The sequence below is a fragment of the Apodemus sylvaticus genome, chromosome 6 (genome assembly GCF_947179515.1).
Source record: "Apodemus sylvaticus chromosome 6, mApoSyl1.1, whole genome shotgun sequence".
NCBI classification, from domain to species: domain Eukaryota; kingdom Metazoa; phylum Chordata; class Mammalia; order Rodentia; family Muridae; genus Apodemus; species Apodemus sylvaticus.
In genome coordinates this window covers 34893078-34910967 of record NC_067477.1, presented here as the reverse complement: position 1 = coordinate 34910967, position 17890 = coordinate 34893078, and the positions used below count along the sequence as shown (strand labels likewise).

Sequence of the window (17890 nt, the reverse complement as noted above, 5' to 3'; positions counted from 1 at the left end):
CCTTGTTGCAGTGGTTCCCCTGCTTTCAGCATCTTGAGTTAGTTTTGGGATTACAGGCACGCACTACCACACCTGCTCCAAAACAGCTTTTCATTTGTAAAACTTTACTTAATTATACCCCAAATGCTGCCCCCATCCAATCCCTCCTCCACAGATTCATTTTTCTTACCTAGATTTTGCTACCTGAACACCTACAGCTTTACAATCAACATTTATTGACAGACAACTTAGTACATTTCAGGTATTGATTGAAGCACTTTACAGGTATATTCAGACTAAACCACCATGATCTTTTACAGTATTTATTTTAACCATGTTTCCAGCAGTGGAGTCATAGCCAGTTTTAAGCTGAAGAATAATATGCACTCTTATCTCTCTAGGCTGCAACCTTCATTCAAATCATATGTTGAGCTCCATTTCCTTTCTTTTTTTTTTGTGGTTTTTCGAGACAGTCTATTATTCAGTCTATTATTCTATCTCTTAAAATGCTGGCAGAGTTGAGGTTCATAGTTATGGCAGAGTTTAGAGTCTGTCTTTAATTTTTTTCATTTAATTTTTTATGACACCTCTGAGTTTCCTAAGTTTTTGGTAACATTATTAAATAGACTACTCCAGAGAAGGCACAAATAGGACAGGTTCCCGGGTGGAGCACTACTGTGTTTTAGGTATGCTCTCTGTTTATCTATTCACAGCTCTTTCTGTGAAATCAGAATGAGTAATTTCACTTTCTCTCAGGTACACTTACCAGGATAGCCTTCGAGTCCGTAGGCCTGCCACTTGCTCACAGGTTGAAGTCCTGCCCTACAGGTGTCAAGCTCAGTCACAGAGGACACATTCAGAGGAAATCTGACCACCTGGAAGGAGATACACCTAAGTCAGAGGGTAGGTTATCGTAGAGGTCAACCCGAGAACCTGACACCTCAAAAAACATTTCTGCTATAGGTTCTTCATATTAGCTCCCCCATCTACTTGACTTACGGCCTGTTTCCGTATCCGTAGTCTAACAAATACTATTTTGTGAAAAATTAAGCTAAGTGGTTACAGGACAATTAAGCTAGGCTGGGTTTGGATTTCTTTTATTTTTAAGACACATTCATTTTGTGTATGAGTCATCTGCCTGCATGTATGTGTGCTGTGTCATGTCTGGCGCCTGTGGAGGCAAAGGTACCAGGCTGATTCCCTGGCACTGAACCCAGGTCCTTTAGAAGAGTGGCGAGTGCTCTTCTCCAGCCCCTAGCTTTGACTTTCAAGATTATCTTTTCCTTTTGTTTTAAGAGGGCATCAGATCTTGTTGCAGATGGTTGTGAGCCACCATGTGGTTGCTGGGATTTGAACTCAGGACCTTCAGAAGAGCAGCCAGTGCTCTTAACCTCTGAGCCATCTCTCCAGCCCAAAGATAACCTTTTCCTATGAGAACACTCTTCTGTTAATTTAAGAGGATTCACAAAAAGCATTTGCAAATGTAATATATCTCAGGTCACAATGCTATGTGGTCTGGTCAGTGCTAAAACATGGCTTCTGAAGCACTCTGTTGTAGTTATCAATAGGAAAATACGAGGCAGGAGTTGGCTGAGAAAATAGAGTACTCTAGCCACAGGCGGTCCATTTACTGACATTGCTACTCTTTGATGAAATACTAATGCTAGAACTTTGTTTTTGTTATTAAAAAATAAAATTATTAGGATCTCATAAAGTTTTCTTTGCACATAAAGGACACCTTATAGATGAGTCACTGCACTGGTTAAGGCCTAGCAGGTAGCTGGGTGTCATGGCACACACACCATTAACCCCAGCACCCAGGAGGCTGTGATTTTGAGGCCAGTAGGGTCTACAAATCTAGTTCCAGGACAATAGCTAGGGATACAAAAAGACAATCTATGTTTAAGAAAAAAAAAAACCAAAACAAAACCAAAACAAAAAAACAAAACCCCAAACAACCTAAAACCTAAACAAACAAAAACTGAAACCCAAACCCCCAAACCCAATGTTATAAGGGGAACAAACAAACAAAAACAACAACAAAAAACCCCATCAGAACAACTTCATTTTCCCATGAATAATAGAGGTATCTTGCTTAAAAATGCCTCTTTTTCCAAAAGATAAATTAGCTACAAGTCCCAGAATTAAAGGTGTGCCACCTGTCTGACTTGAGAAATGAGCTTCTGTCTCAAACAATCGCCAAGGATGGAAATTTCCTGACAAAATAGAAATGACTGGTATATAAACAGGCCTCAAACAACAAAAAATCCTTTCTCTTTTTTTCTTAACACTTGAAGCTAAAACCATTGTGTTAAACATTTACACAAGACATTATCTGACTCAAAGGCATTATATTATCTTTGCTTTAAAAAAAAAAAAAGACTTATTTATTATCATATCTAAGTACACTGTTGCTATCTTCAGACACTCCAGAAGAGGGCGTCAGACCTCATTATGGATGGTTGCTAGCCACCACGTGGTTGCTGGGATTTGAATTCAGGACCTTCGGAAGAACAGTCGGTGAGCCATCTTACCAGCCCCCACTCCTTACCCATTGTTACTGGGAAGCCAATGACCAATCTAGTCCCCTAAACATATGAGGCAAACACTCCATCACAGAGCTCAACGCCAACCCACCAGTCTTTATAATAAAATGGCTATCTGATAATTTCTGAGTCTTGATCAGCTTAAGTTTTCTAGTTACTTATTGTTGTAAAAATATTTGGTCATGAGTTCTTTTTGTTTGTTTGTTTGTTTTTTCTTGAGACAGGGTTTCTCTGTGTAGCCCTGGCTGGCCTCGAACTCAGAAATCCGCCTGCCTCTGCCTCCCAAGTGCTGGGATTAAAGGCTTGCACCACCACTGCTCAGATTCATGAGTTCTTAAATAGGCAACATTTGATACTGTACTATTATTCAGAAACATCCTCAGCTCTTAAGATTTACAAACTTGGGGGCTGGAGAGATGGCTTAGCAGTTAAGAGCACTGACTGCCTCTTCCAGAGGTCCTGAGTTCAACTCCCAGCAACCACATGGTGGCTCACAACTATCTGTAACGTGACCTGATGCCCTCTTCTGGTGTATCTGAAGATAGCTACAGTGCACTCACATACACTAAATAAATAAGCAAATCTTAAAAATAAAATAAAATAAAAGCTGGGCGGTGGTGGCACATGGCTGTAATCCCAGCACGTGGGAGGCAGAAGCAGGCGGATTTCTGAGTTCAAGGCCAGCCTGGTCTGCAGAGTGAGTTCCAGGACAGCCAGGGCTATACAAAGAAACCCTGTCTGGGGGTGGTGGGGGGAACCAAATTAAAAAAAAAAAAAAAAAAAAAGGCTTACAAACTTACTCTATATGCTAAAGGAACCAAGTTACTGAGCTTTTTGAGGGGGAAAATTTTTCCCTTTCTGATTTTCTGTAGCCATTTTTTCCTCCACTGCTCTAACCTGGTGTTTTGTGACATTAGCTTCTCTAAAACGCTACCTTTAACCTGCTGAGCTGGTGAAACTGACAAGCCAAGCTTTCATTTAATCAATCTGTACTATATTTTTGAGCACTGTGCAACAAAAAGGCGCTTCTAGGAGGCATGAACTTACAGCAGAATGGAGGCAAAGGAGTCCTGTCCCAAGGGCTCTTCTGAGTCCACTGTTGATCTCAGGGCACACGCTTACCACATGTAATTCACATGTCTAAAACCCTATCTGTTATCAGCCTTTCTGAGAAGTTAAGTCCTGGTCGCCAATGTCACTTACCTCTGTGCTAGTGAGGAATTTCTGACTTGAACACCCCTGCACAGGAGCGACCAAGGGCAAATAAGGGGTTACATGTTTTCCCTCTTAAGTGACTACAAAAACACCCTGGCACGGTGGTTCAGTGTGCTGCCAGCCTGGGCTCCCAAATGAGACTCTGTCTCATTAACAAGATAAAGTTTTAAAACATGCCGGGCAGTGGTGGTGCACGCCTTTATCCCAGCACTCAGGAGGCAGAGGCAAGGAGGATCTCTGTGAGTTTGAGGCTAGCCTAGTCCTGCAGAACAAGCAGGGATACACAGAAACCCTGTCTTGAAAAACCATGAATAAAAATTCAAAATGTGACCATGGAAAATAAACACACACCACTACAGCCACGCTTTACCCTCTGCCTCCCCTTCCTTCTCATTATGTTCTCTTTACGCAGAAATAGGTAGGGTATATAGGCTGTTTAGATTTAGCTTAGACATTTATTTATATGTGTATGGGAACTCAGGAGAGGGTGTCTGATTCTCTGGAAGGGGAGCTACAGACGGCTGTGAGCTGCCACGTGGAGGCTAGGAATCAAACTCAAGTTTTTTTGAACACCAGTAAGTAAATGCTCTTAACTACAGAGCCATCTCTCCAGGCTCCTAGATTCTTAGGGGGAAAAAAAACCCTGCTAATTTTACATTACTTTCCACCTCTTTTCTAAGTCTCAGAGAAGACAGGGCCGAGTTTGAGGCCCAACAGATTAACGGTTGGAGACTTATTAAATGGCCGGTTTTATTTGAAGCTATGAGGCTACCGTAACGTCCACGAAGATGTCCTCCTGGGCTTTACACAGAATAGCGTATTAGTATTAAGCGGACAGTTAAAGAAGTACGAGCCATTTCCAGATTCTTTTTTTGGGGGGGTGGGGGTGGGGGGGAAGAGCAAGGTCGCGTGGGTTGGGGGAAAATGGCGGCAGGAAACGAGGGGCGGCCCAGAGCTTTGGGGGCAGCCAGCCAGCCGGTCGCTCGCTCATCGCTCGGCTGTACGCTCACTGAGCAGGCCCTGCAGGGCTTCCCTCCAAAGGCGGCCCGGAGGCGGACAGGTCTCGGGAGGCCCAGCGGGCCGCTAGGCGTGCGGAGCAGCGCACGCTACTCCACCCTTCGTACCTTGGGCACGCCGGGCTTCGGGCTCCGAGCCACGTGCGCCTCTGAGAAGTCGATGACCGCTGCCAGGTCTTCTGTCCCCGGCCGGCTCTGCCGGTAGAAGCGGAAAAGCTTCCGGAAAGCGTCCTCTTTGGGTTCAGTCGCCAGCGTGGCTAATGAAACCACCGCAGCCGCCATCTTCCCCATCTCGAAAAGGCGAACAGTTTGGCCCGGAAGCAGAACTCCAAATTCCGGATCCCGCAGGTTCTTCCGGGGTCATGACCCCAGGTTTTGATTCATTCAGTGTTAAGATGGCAGCCTCCGCCGTAAAGAGGTTAGCCGCATTGCGTTCCGGTACGGCTCGGCCTATTGCGTTTATCAGAAAAATTCCTTGGACCGCGGCAACGAGTGAGTGACGGAGACGAGGAAGGGCGCAGTCTTTATGTTTTAAGTAACGCGTAAAACCTATGTACAAACTCGCAAAACTTAACTTCTCTGTAGAGAACCTATGTCAACATGGTCGATGGGTTAGGTCAGGCGGTTTACTTTTTTTTTTTTTTTTCTTAAGGAGCGCTTTCATAAATTTGCTTGTCACCAAGGACCCATGCTGAACTCTTTTGAAAAGAACACAAGTGGTTTGTTCTTGAGTAAACTCTTGGGCAGAAAAATCTGATTCCCGTTAACTGTTTAGGCATGATCCTCCCCAGTTCTCCGAGCTTTTAGGGCGAGAATCGACAGAACCCAGCGACTCGGAAATGATTTGGTGGAAAGATTTATTATTTGCTTACTTGGACATTCACGAGTCAGAAGAAGCTATTTTGACCTTAGGGGAGCTTGCCTTTAAAGTGGCAAGAAGGCGGGGGGTGGAGATGAGAGTAAAGATTTCATATTTGGTTCAAAGATGAAATTTGGACCAGGAAACTGATAAAAGGGAGGGGTCGGAATCACTAAGTTTTGTGTACATTCCAGATTCCTAGCATAGATCACCTGGGGCTTTAGAATTTAAGAAGATTTAAGAAGAACAAACCTAGAGAAGATGAAGAGTAAAAGTTGTAGTATGTGAATTTGAGCTGCTTGTTGGGGTCACCAGACAGCATTTGGACAGAGGTTGTAGCTTGTGATTGAAAAGTGGATTCTTGAAGTCAGAATGCCTGGGTTAGAATTCCAAACTAGTAATTTTAATAGTTGTATAATCTGAATAACTGAAGTCAATATGGGAAAGGGTATTCTAGAAGAACTCATTTATTTTTCTAAAATACCTCCCCCCATAAAATTGGGGAGAGGAATAAATAAGTTTATAGGTGAACTTGGTAGATTTATGGTAGAATGTAAGTACTTAGTGATAGTGGTTCTGCTTGCATGGTTGTTAAAATTGATGCACAGAAAAGACTAGTCTGGTGATAGAGAGAGGAGGGTAGTTCTAAAATGACTTACCACTTCTGCTTTGTCAGCTGCAGTTTAAAGTATTTATATTTGTGTATTTGTTTGTCAGTGTGGGTAAGTGCAGGTGCCCCATGTAGTACAGAAGAGGGCATTGCATCCACAGGAGCTGGAATTACAGGCGGTTTGAGCCCTCCCCATGTGCATTCTTAGAAGTGAACTTGGGTCCTCTGTAAGAGCAGTATGTACTCTTAATCGCTGAACCATCTCTCCAACCTTTATTTATTTATTTTAAGCAGGATCTCATACTATAACCCACTGAGTGCTAGGGTTATAGGTGAGACACAATGTCCTGCTAAGTTCAGAGTTTTACATTTGCCCACTGAGTGCTAGGGTTATAGGTGAGACACAATGTCCTGCTAAGTTCAGAGTTTTACATTTGCTCATCAAAAATTAAAACCCAAGAACATTTTTGGTAGGTTTTGTTTTTGGTTTGCTTTTTGGTTTTTTTTTTTTTTTTTTTTGGTTTTTTAGATACAGGGTTTCTCTGTGTAGCCCTGGCTGTCCTGGAACTCATTCTGTAGACCAGCTGGCCTCGAACTCAGAAATCTGCCTGCCTCTGCCTCCCAAGTGCTAGGATTAAAGGCGTGTGCCACCACCACCCAACTTTTTGGTAGTTCTTAATGTATAGATCAGCTCCTTTAAGAGCATAGAATATAGTGATTTCATAGTTTTTGTGACTCAGATGTAGTTTTGTGATTGATCTGTATCCCTTCTTGGTCAATGCCAGATCCACTATAGAGTTCTCCCTTACATTCTGTTAAACTTTGTAGAGAGCCTGAGGAGTTTCACCACCATCTAGTAGGTTCAAGTTTCCTTTCTACCAGGGGTGATTTGAAACCTGTCAAACTCCTTAGCGTTGCAACTTTGAAACAGTTTGTCTTTTTTTCCAGTTCATCCTTTCATTTAGCAAACACTTACATGGTATCTAGGCATTGCTTTTAGTACCTCCAGCGTACTGTACTGAAGTGGTTTGGTAAAAAGCTGACCTTCTAGAAGTGGTTTCTTTAGTGTGCTGGCTTTCTGTTGCCCTGTCAATATCTTACATAAACAGTTTAAAGGAAGAAATAGTTTTAGTCCATCTTTCAGTCCAGTTTTACCCAGGCTTGTTTGGGTTTGTCTTGGCATAGTATATCATGTTGGTGGCAGATGGTGGAAGAAGGCTGTCTACTTCAAGAGAGAATGAGTCAGAGGCCCAGGGTTCCTTCATGGGCAGGCCTCCCATTGCTATGACATCCTTCCACTATCTCCTAAAAGGTTCCAACCTCCAATAGCACCACAGACTGGCAACCAAGTCTTTAGCATAGGGGCCAATGAGGAATATGAATAATCCAAACCATAAGATTGGAATTGTTTCCTAGAATGTTTACTGTCTAGTTTTAAGATGTGTATGTTTGGTGCTATTTTGCCTAATCTTCAGTTACTATGTTCTCTGAGGCCCTGATCTTGCCAAGCATTAGGGCCTTTCAGAAATTTAACTGATTCTTGAAGGATTATTTGATGTTTAATCATTTATTCAGCCATGATTGAAAAGCTTTACTGTACAACACACTATTAGTATGGAGTTCCTTGTTTAGCCTGTAGTGAGTGTAGTGGTGGGATGGAGACTCACAAACAAAAAGTACAGACAGTTGGACCAGTGATGCTTAGATTAACTGGAAACTGTCTTATTTTCTGTTGCTGTGATGAGATGCCATGACTAAGGCAATTTAAAGGAGGAGTTTATTGGGGACTTACAGCTTCAGAACGTGAGTCCATGACCACCATAGTGGGGAGCAATACAGCAAGGCAGGCAGACATGACACTGGAATAGTAGCTGAGAGCTCATATCCCGAGACAAACATAAAGAGGTAGAGAGAACAACTGGGAATTTTGTGGGCTTTTGAAACTTCAGTGCCGATCCCCATCCCTGGTGACTACTTCCTTCTGCATGGTCACACCTCCTCATATTTCCCAAACAGTTCCACCAACTGTAGATCAAGTATTCACAGGGACATAAGTAATATTAAAATGTAAACCTTCAAAACAGAACCACTGTAGAGAGAAAGGAACCATGTACCTCTATCTTTAAGATCAGGTAATGGAAACCTTTTGAGATCTCACAGGAAGAGTATTGTATTCTATCTAGTATGAACTCAGTAAGATATTAGTCGGTGTATTAGTTTAGCCTGGGGAAAAAACTGTACAATTTAGGTCAGAGATGAGAGTACTGGCATATGGAAGAGCACTGACATACGTAAAGATGGGAATCCACAGGATTGGGCAGGGAATTGAGTTTTCTGTACTTAGCAGTAACTAGGCAAGGAATAGGGATAAAACAGACAGCAGTGCTAGGACTCATCCAAGACCAGTAAGTTGAGATCTTGTTTGGAAATCTCTAATGTATCTGGCAGGACACTGGGCTGTCACACTTCTGCCTTCTGCTTACAGGGAGTGTACTCACACACAGTGACACTCCACTTTGAGAGCTAATACTCTGAGCCTGGTGTGAGAGAATCAGTGCCTGGTACACAGTGCCTGGTATGGCTATGGAGACTAGGCAGTTCACTATCTGTCCATGTTCCCATCCCAGCTTCTGCTGCTGCTTGACAACAGTATTCACTTATGTAGCTGGTTCTGGAGTCTTCAGACTCAGGAAATGCAAAGTAGTTCTTGTTTATGAGAAGTTAGTTCAAGAATTCTGGAATTTTTCTGAGTTTATCTACAATCTAGAATACAAAATGCAAGCTATATGAAATTATTTTAATATGCACTGTCACTTCTTACAGGTGAGCTCAGAGAACATTTTGCACAGTTTGGCCATGTAAGAAGGTGCTCTGTGCCTTTTGTGAGTATTGAAACAATAACAAAAAAACTACTGTGGGTGGGGTGGGGACATTTCCCTGTGGTAAGTCACTTGGCTAGTAGGTATGAGCATCTGTGTTTGATCCTCAGACTGTGACTGTCAGAAGGAAAAGAAAATCTCTTAATTCTTGAATGGGCGATACTGATTGAAGCATATAATAATCACGGATGTTTATACATTTTAATTAAAATTTGTTTTATCCTGTGGTGGTAGTGGTGGCAGAGGTGGCAGGAGCAACCACCTTTAATCCCATCACTTGGGAGGCAGAGGCAGGTGGATTTGAGTTTGCAGCTAGTCTGGTCTACAGAATGAGTTCCATGGTAGCCAGGGCTACAGAGAAACCTCTTGTCTTGAACAGAACAAGCAAACAAAAAATTATAGTATTATATATTTCTCCCTTCCCCTTCCTACTTCCAACCCATCTCATATATTCCATTGCTATTATAATTTGGGTTGGTATTATAGTTCAGAGCCCATAGCTGGGTTAGACCTTCACTGCCTTTATCCCATAGCAGCCTGCACAGTACCACGTGGCATCATGAGAGCCAGTCGGTAAAAAGGAATCTTCTAGCACAGGCAGGAAATCATATAGCCTGGGCTGGCCTCCAACTTGCTTAGCAGGAATAATCTTAAATCAATGCAGATCTTGCCTGCTTGCCAAATGCTAGAATTACAGATGTGTGCCATTATACCCAACTATCATCTCAGTTTTAGCATAAACTTTTAATGCCTTGGCTTGTGAAAATCAGGTGAGCATAATGTCCCAGTTGAGCATCAGACATAGGATAGGACTATCCTATCAGATCCAGCATAGGACTGGGTCATTGTCTGGACCACCAACTTTTCCTACATCCTATGTTAACAAAATTACCTTTGAAGTTTCAAAGTAATAATATCCAATTGTTTGTTTTTTTGGAACAGTATTTTTAAGGAAACTAATAAGGGCCAAATATACATCTTCACTAAACAAACATCAATGTCTTCTACTAGAGGGCAGGAGGATGAGACAGAGTGCCTCTAAGCACACTAAATCTCTTGTATGCCTGATACTAGGCCAGATGATAAACACTCTGTCTCTCCCACAGGGAGGGGAGGCAGCAAACTGTTTCACCTGAAGCTTGGAGCTATGTTGGGTGTTGAGCTTGAGGGTGCTGGGGAATGCACTTAAGAGCAGAGTGGCAAAGAACACTTGCTGCTCTTCCAGAGGATCTGAGTTTGATTCCCAGCACCTACATGGGATGGCTCACAACTACCTCTAACTCCAGTTCCACAGGGTCTAACGCCCTCTTCTGGTCTCCATGGTGACCTATATACATATGGCATATATTTACACAGGCACATACTCATGAACAAAGCATGCAATGGTGTGGTAGTGGTGATGTGGTTATTAATCTCAGGAATGACCAGACGCACCTACCTATGGGGGCTTTTCTAATAAGGAGTGCATTAGAAACAAAACAAAGCCAAACCAAAAGAAAAAAGAAAAACACTAGTACTTCAGTGGCAATTCCTTTGACTAAAACTGTTAGTGGTTTGCTTCTTGGACTCTTGACTGTACCAGATGTACTTGCAGAAAGCTCTGTTGGGACTTCAATTTCCAGTAACCAGTAGGGTATGTCATAAGGGCTACTGACACATGTTGCTGAGATCTGATTTTGGCAAATGACAAAGTTGGTAGTTTTATGTGAATGGAGCTTATGGAAAGGTGATGTTCATGGTTAATCCTTTTCTATTTTCAATTCTAGGACAAAGAGACTGGCTTTCACAGAGGCATGGGTTGGGTTCAGTTTTCTTCACAGGAAGAACTTCAGAACGCATTACAACAAGAACATCATATTATTGATGGAGTAAAAGTGAGTATTTCTGTCCAATGTGTGTTCCCTATCCCTTTAAAGAGTAGTTGATGTCATATAAGGTCTGAAAAGGGACGTCCATGGAGACCAATCTTTAGTTTTGGTGCTAGGGACTGAATGCAGAATGCACATGTATGCTAAGTATATTCTCTTATAAGTTACATCCTTACATGGAAAACCCTTTGATGACTTATCAGTGTGTATGTAACACAGAACGTTGGAAACTGCAGTCTAGACAAAGGAGCTGACCCCTATAATTCCCACTGACTTACATTTTAGTTGATTACAGGAGGGAAGACAAGGCATGGGACCTTGGGTCTGAGTCTCTAATCTTAGACAGAGGTAAATTATTCTTTTAATGTTTCTTTAAAAAGTTACCTTTTTTGACAGTGCTTTCCCTCCCATAGGTCCATGTTCAAGCTCAAAGAGCAAAGATTTTGCATGGAGCTCAAACATCTGATGAAGAAAAAGATTTCTGAGACGACCAGTGTACTGTCCATTAAATAAACAGAACTGAAACTTTTTCTACATGTTTTTATTTGAAAGGAGGTGCACTAAGCAAGACCTTAGTTTCCCCACGGCATGGTAGAAGAACAGGGCAAATGCATCTGCTAGCACAGCTCCCATGTGTGACCATTATCCCAGTAACTATTTGGGGTGATGTCATTCATAAAGTTTATTCAAAGTTCTTACAGAAAATTTAAACCCTGGACTCATAAGTGTGGCATACAAGGAAGTAGTATCAGTTCTGTGTGGGGCAGTGTTTTCTTTTAAGTGCTGCAAGATTGGAGAAGCACAAACATAACCCATCCTTTAAAAAAAAAAAAAAAAAAAAAAAACCTACTCCGAAATAGAATAGTCAACGCCCCTATCTCCTGAATAAAAAGGAGTGCTGGGATCTATCAACAAGGTTTTTTTTTTTTTTTTTTTTTTTTAATTTTTTGTTTTTAAAACAGTCCAGTCTTTATCCCCCTCCTGGTCATCTCTCCAATGATTCCTCATCTCATTCCTCCTCCCCCATTCCCAAGATGTCCCCACCCTCACCTCCCTGGGATCTCAAGTGTCTGGAGGGGTGGGTACATCTTCTCTCACTGAGGCCAGACCAGGCAATCCTCTGCTGTATACGGCAGATTTCGTTTGAAGAGGCCCCTCTACTCCTTCCTCCGCTTCTTGCCTTCGTGCTCATGTTCCTTGGGCCGACTGCTATCGGAGGGTCTTTTTGAACCACCATGCTGTTTTGCTTCCTCCAAAAACTTGTCCAAACCAAAAGGATCTTCCTCAAACTGAACTGGTCCTTCTCGGGAGGACATCTTTTTACGGTCTGAACCAGAAAACTCCTTATCAGGAACAAATCTGGGGGGAAAGAGAAACGGTCATGAAGTACTACTTCTGCTTTACTGGTATAAACAGGACGAACCATCAAACTGTCAACTGTCTGCATTGGTACCTGTTGGTCCTCATCTTGGTTTCAAGATCATCACCATACATATCTTTGTCCAGATTTTTACTGGGCTTGTAGATACTCTGAGCCATATCTTTTCCTCTCCAGGCCTGATCATAAACATTGTAAATTTCATCTTCTCCACCTGCAAATCCACTGTCCATACCCTGTGGAAAAATGAATGACACTAAACATAAAGGTATACTCATCCAAAGCTGAATCTGAATGCTTAGGAATAGTTCCATGTTTACAGCCAATTAAAATACCTCAACTGCAACATTTATATACATTTACAAACAAAAAGTTCATATACATTTGAGTCTTACCTAAAAACTAAAATTACATCAAGGTATTCATTAGATTAAGGTAGGTGTGGTGTTGCAAGCTTTTAGTCCAGCAGTAATGAGGCAGGCAGGTAGATCTCTCTGAGTCTCAAGTCAGCCTGGTCCAAATATGTTCTAAGATAGTCAGAGCTATATAATAGGCCCTGTCTCAAATGACAACAAATTCTGATTAGCCAAAAAATAAAGGACACATGGCTGGGCCTAGGTAGTGGTGTACAACTTTAATTGAGACACCCAGGAGTAGAGGCAGGCAGATCTGGTTTATAAAGGCCAGCCTGTTTACATAGTAAATTCTAATACAGCCAGAGATACACAAAGAACACATCTTCAAAAAGCCAAAACCAACCAACCAAAGCCAAAACAAAAGGAGGATACAAAGTTGTGTGTGTAGAGAAGGTATGGTGGATATGGGAGGAGGTGGAGGAGAGTGAATATGCTTAAACTTAATTGTATGAAATTCTCAAAAAACTGAATTCCAAAGAAATCAAGTAATAGTGATATTAAAATTGAAGGATTGTAGCCGGGTGGTGGTGGCGCACGCCTGTAATCCCAGCACTCTGGGAGGCAGAGGCAGGTGGATTTCTGAGTTCGAGGCCAGCCTGGTCTACAGAATGAGTTCCAGGACAGCCAGGGCTATACAGAGAAACCCATTCTTGAAAAAACCAAATCAAAACCAAACAAAAATAATTGAAGGATTGTATTGTAGGTACTGGACAATGATGCTGAGAAATGGTGCTTCAACTGGCCGGGAGTGAGACTATTAAAGCACAAGATAAGGCCCTCAATAAAGATCTTAACGTTTCTCTGGCTTAAGGCTAGAAGAGATGACTATTCTGAAACATTCACTTATGTGGAACTCTGACCCTGACTTTTGCTCAGCTTAGCTGACACTGCACAGCAGTTAAGAAGAAAGCTTGGGAGTCAAAGCATTCAAAAGGTTGAATCTCAGTCCCATCAATTACCCAACCCCGTCTCAACTCTAGGGGAGAGAACGGTGCTGCAGAGATGGCTCAGGGAAAGCACACTCTAAAAAGCCGGAGGCCCAGGTTTGGAGTCCGAGGACCCATGTAACTGATAAGTGGGTGTCGAAGCTTGCCTGCAACTCCATCCTCTGAAGATGTAGGCAGGAAACCTCAGAGCAGGCTGGGTAGGAAGATTAGCTCTCTCAGTGACTTCTGGGATGGACTGAGAGATCTGCCTCAGTGATAAGGTGGAAGGAAGAGTAATAAAGACAATTTCCAACATCACCTTCCAACATTAACATATGCATGTACACACATGCAGACATGCCTACAAATGAAAATGGAAAAAAAGAAAAACAAACCTCCCCCCAAAAATCAATAGTCCAGCTTCATATGTTGTGTGTCCCCTCTATTCTTTCTGAAAGACTGAAATGAATAGACTTGGAACAATGCCAGGAACATAAAAAAAGTATCAAAAATGTATTTTTTTTCTTGGAAGAACTTACTTAACATGCTATCTGTAAATATCAAACCATTTAGTCACAAGTTATCCCCAGGAAGAACACCAGACTTACTATCTCCAATGTACAGCAATACGGAAGTGTATTCCTTTAAACAAACCCCTTCCCAACTCTCTGTTTAGTTATGGTGTTTTGTCACAGCAATAGAAACCATAAGAAACCTACACTCAAGATAAAGTTGTTTTCTAAGTTCCTCATACCTTGGATTGGTTGAAGAGCCTTTGGTCATACTGAACTTCATTGGAAGTTCGAGGATTGGGCACACCAAGAGCAATGACTTCACTGATATCTCGATTTTCATTTCTTTGTAGTTTTGACCTATTTGAAATACATAATCATCAACACATTTTCAGTCAACACATTTCAGTGCAATATAAGTAGCACACCACTCTCAGAAGCAAAGAAAATGAATGTGTTATGTCTCATGAACATATATAGTCTGATGATACACAATCACGCTAGCATCCCTGAAAGCACTTCAGGTGGGCAGAAGTCCTCTTAGCTCAGAAGAACACAGAAGAGACTGCTTCTTGGATAAAAATGGATGCATTGCACACCACCAAACCTCCTCAGTGGGCCACATTCAGCCCTCACCTAACTACATGCAGTGATTGTTTTTAAAGATTTATTTATTATATGTAAGTACACTGTAGCTGTCTGTCTTCAGAAACACCAGAAGATGACATCAGATCTCATTACAGATGATTGCAAGCCACCATGTGGTTTTTAGGATTTGAACTCAGGACCTCTGGAAGAGCAGTCAGTGCTTTTAACCACTGTGCAATCTCTCCAGCCAAGTAATTTTTATCCTACTATGATTCCTTGACATTATAGAAAATATGACAATGACTAGATTACTCTGCACGACTTCTGACATTACACTAGTTCCTCTGCTGATAAATGCAATCAATATCTCAATGAAACCATAGTAACTGTCACCACTTTACAAGATGTTTATGTCTTAAAATATTTCTATAGATAATTTTATTTTCATCCAATTACAAGTTCACAGTCACTTTACTGGTTTTAACTTGAAACTGTGGATTAGATCAGTGTCTAGCATTATTAGAACATGGAAAATTGCTCATATGGGAAAGTGTTTTGTGCATTTAGCCCAAACCCTAAATTCTACCTTTGGAGCACAGCATTTTCTGGACGTTGAAGCAACCTTAGTCCTCAGGCACCCGTGAATCACAAACTTTGCTGATTCCCAATTTGTTTCTATGAATGTATTGTGTTTGTTTTACACCACTTCATTTTCCCACTATACAGAACCCTGTTCTGAATGTTAAATAAACTATTCATGGGAGTCTAGAATCTTCATCAAAACTTAACTCTCCTTCCCACTGCACTAGGCAGAGCACATGTGCTAGAAAGGATGTCTGCACTAAGGCTATGGTGGCTGCCTTTCCATTTACACACAGGCACGTGAGCAGCTCATTCCACACTTGGGAGTCCAAAAGCTCACACCAGAATTGTAATCCCTCCATTCTTTTTGCTCAGTATTGATCTGGATTCCCTTTCCTATCCCAGACATTCTCAAGATTAACTACTAGTTCTACAAGGTAAAGAACAAACAGGGAGACTTCGAGGGAGCTTCAATTCTGTTAAGTTAGACCGTTTGACCGTGGTAAAGTTAGTTTTTAATTTCTTACCAAGCTGAAGAACTGCCCTTCCTCCTGACTCACATTTAGGTTAGGTAGCAACCCACCTCTTATCAGGAGCTGCTCTGGAAAGGTTCCTTTCATGTTGCCTCTCTTTTCGCCTGTCATGACGGATTTCATCTCTTTCACGGGCCTCTCCATCCTCTGTGGACACAGTTGAAAATTAGCTTGTCACTCTATTAGCTACTCATATTTTGCACAAGTGGCTCGTCAACCTTAGAAAATGCTGTTTTTTAATGTTTTTGAGACATGTCCAAGGCTACCCTCAAACTCTGGCTCTTGTGTCCCACCCTGCTACTGGGATTACAGGTGAGCACCACTGCTTTGGGGTCAGATCCCTAACTACTCTGACACATATCCTATGACGAGAATCCGGTATACTGGGGTAAACTCAAGGGTTTTTGTAGTCAGCTGTCTTTCCATCTAGAATGTTCTTTTATCACATAGTCACATGGTTTACTTCCAAGTTTTTATACTAATATTTGCTTTTACAAGTAAGGCTTCTGCCAAGCCATTCCTTCTGACATTTTTATATCCCCCATGTTTCATTTTTCTTTATCCATTGTATCATAGACTACATGATTGACTTCATTTGCTTTTTTGTTGTTTAACACAGGATCTTACTCTGTAGCCCTGGCTGTCCTTAAACTTTCTGTCCTCCTGCCTCAGCCTCCTCAGTGCTGTGATCAGAAGTATACTACCAAGTGAGCTTCCCATATATAAGAATTCTTTTAGATATGTACTTCCTCATTTTTTGATAGCTCAAGTCTACATTATTTCTGATATCTCAATTTTTCTTGTAGATATATAAACTACTTTTATATGCTGTAAAATACCCTCCCACATACATGCTTTGTGCATGGAGACTTTCTAAAATGACATATACATTGTCACGCGACATAAATTTCACAATGTAAGTTGTTATACCTTTTTCCACATGAGTTTTGATCCCAGCTCTCCTTTCTCTGGCTTTCTGGGCCATTTCCCTAAGTTTCTCTTCGTGTTTCTCCTTTTCCTTTTGAGCCATCTTTCTCTCTACTTGGGCTCGCATTTCCACAGCTTCTCGAGCCTGTTTAGAAAAAGTGAGATGTTAAGTGGAACTCATAATGGAATACATACTTACAGCTATCTCCAAACTCCTTACTAAAGTTTGCCTGTAAAAGCAAGTGTACAGATTTAAAGTTTGTTGCTGCTAAAAAGACTGTATGACTTTGGAAGGCTGGGCTTCTGTCTCTAGGCAATGTTTAAATGGTACAACCAGAGCAAGCCCAGTTGATTTTATAAGTCGAGTACATTACTAATGCTTTCTTATGAACAATCCAAAAATGAAATACTGGCTGAACACAACAGCCAGCACCTAGCACAAAGAATATCACAAGTCCATGAGTTCAAAACCAGAATGGGAGCCACTGGGCATGCTGGTGCATGACATCAACCCCAGCACTCATAAGGCAGATGCAGCTGAGCCTGTATGTTTGTTGCAAGACAGCCAGGGCTATGTAGAGAGATGCTGTCTCAAGAACGAAGGAAACAAGCCTGTGCCATAGTGAGATGCAGCCCCAAGCTGTAAGTAAATAGATAAATAAATGTCTCTGGACACGGTAATGCATACATGGAATCTGGAAATCAGGAGCATGAGGCAGAAGGATTGCAATGAATTCCAGCATAGCCTGAGCTTGAAACTCAAATCCTATCTCAAAAACCAAAATCCAGCAAAATATAAGTATGACTTTACCTTAAGACAAAATCTTTGCCTACATCTGAAAGACTTTAGCACAACAATCAAACAAAATAAAAAAAGTTGACTCATTTGTATTTGCATGTGCTTATCAATAAAGCACTAAATCTGTAATGTCAATAGCCAATACCATCAATGGCATTATGTGAGTGATCTAAATCACAATGTTTATCTACCTTCCCTTACAACTGTCCTTTTGGGGAACATCTAGATCTAGAATATAAGAAAACTGTGTAACACAC

The 17890-nt window shown here is 41.6% G+C and overlaps 3 protein-coding genes across 3 annotated transcripts in view; 1 reads left to right on the top strand and 2 right to left on the bottom strand.

Annotated features, from left to right (window-relative positions):
* The window catches only part of Alkbh1 (alkB homolog 1, histone H2A dioxygenase), a 16570-nt gene extending 11523 nt beyond the window's left edge, over window positions 1-5047 (bottom strand). Inside the window, exons 1-2 of the mRNA XM_052185321.1 lie at window positions 4865-5047; window positions 746-854 (exon numbers count right to left, since the gene is read on the bottom strand). Coding sequence (XP_052041281.1) covers window positions 746-854; window positions 4865-5047 — 292 coding nt within the window. The remainder of the gene's footprint in view (window positions 1-745; window positions 855-4864) is intronic.
* Window positions 5017-11934, top strand: Slirp (SRA stem-loop interacting RNA binding protein). The gene is made up of 4 exons (XM_052185322.1): window positions 5017-5248; window positions 9049-9107; window positions 10871-10978; window positions 11386-11934. Exons 1-4 carry the CDS (start codon window positions 5017-5019, stop codon window positions 11455-11457), a joined length of 471 nt encoding a protein of 156 aa, XP_052041282.1. The 3' UTR covers window positions 11458-11934.
* The window catches only part of Snw1 (SNW domain containing 1), a 21403-nt gene continuing 15402 nt past the window's right edge, over window positions 11890-17890 (bottom strand). Inside the window, exons 10-14 of the mRNA XM_052185320.1 lie at window positions 16838-16979; window positions 15958-16054; window positions 14447-14564; window positions 12426-12586; window positions 11890-12331 (exon numbers count right to left, since the gene is read on the bottom strand). Coding sequence (XP_052041280.1) covers window positions 12130-12331; window positions 12426-12586; window positions 14447-14564; window positions 15958-16054; window positions 16838-16979 — 720 coding nt within the window. The 3' untranslated portion in view covers window positions 11890-12129. The remainder of the gene's footprint in view (window positions 12332-12425; window positions 12587-14446; window positions 14565-15957; window positions 16055-16837; window positions 16980-17890) is intronic.

What these genes read in the sequence shown, in the direction of transcription:
- Slirp (XM_052185322.1), top strand. Translation starts at nt 5,017, where the DNA reads ATGAAACCACCGCAGCCGCCATCTTCCCCATCTCGAAAAGGCGAACAG. An exon ending in TCCTTGGACCGCGGCAACGA is followed by an intron (nt 5,249 to 9,048) that starts GTGAGTGACGGA and finishes CACTTCTTACAG; the next exon opens with GTGAGCTCAGAGAACATTTT. An exon ending in GAAGGTGCTCTGTGCCTTTT is followed by an intron (nt 9,108 to 10,870) that starts GTGAGTATTGAA and finishes TTTCAATTCTAG; the next exon opens with GACAAAGAGACTGGCTTTCA.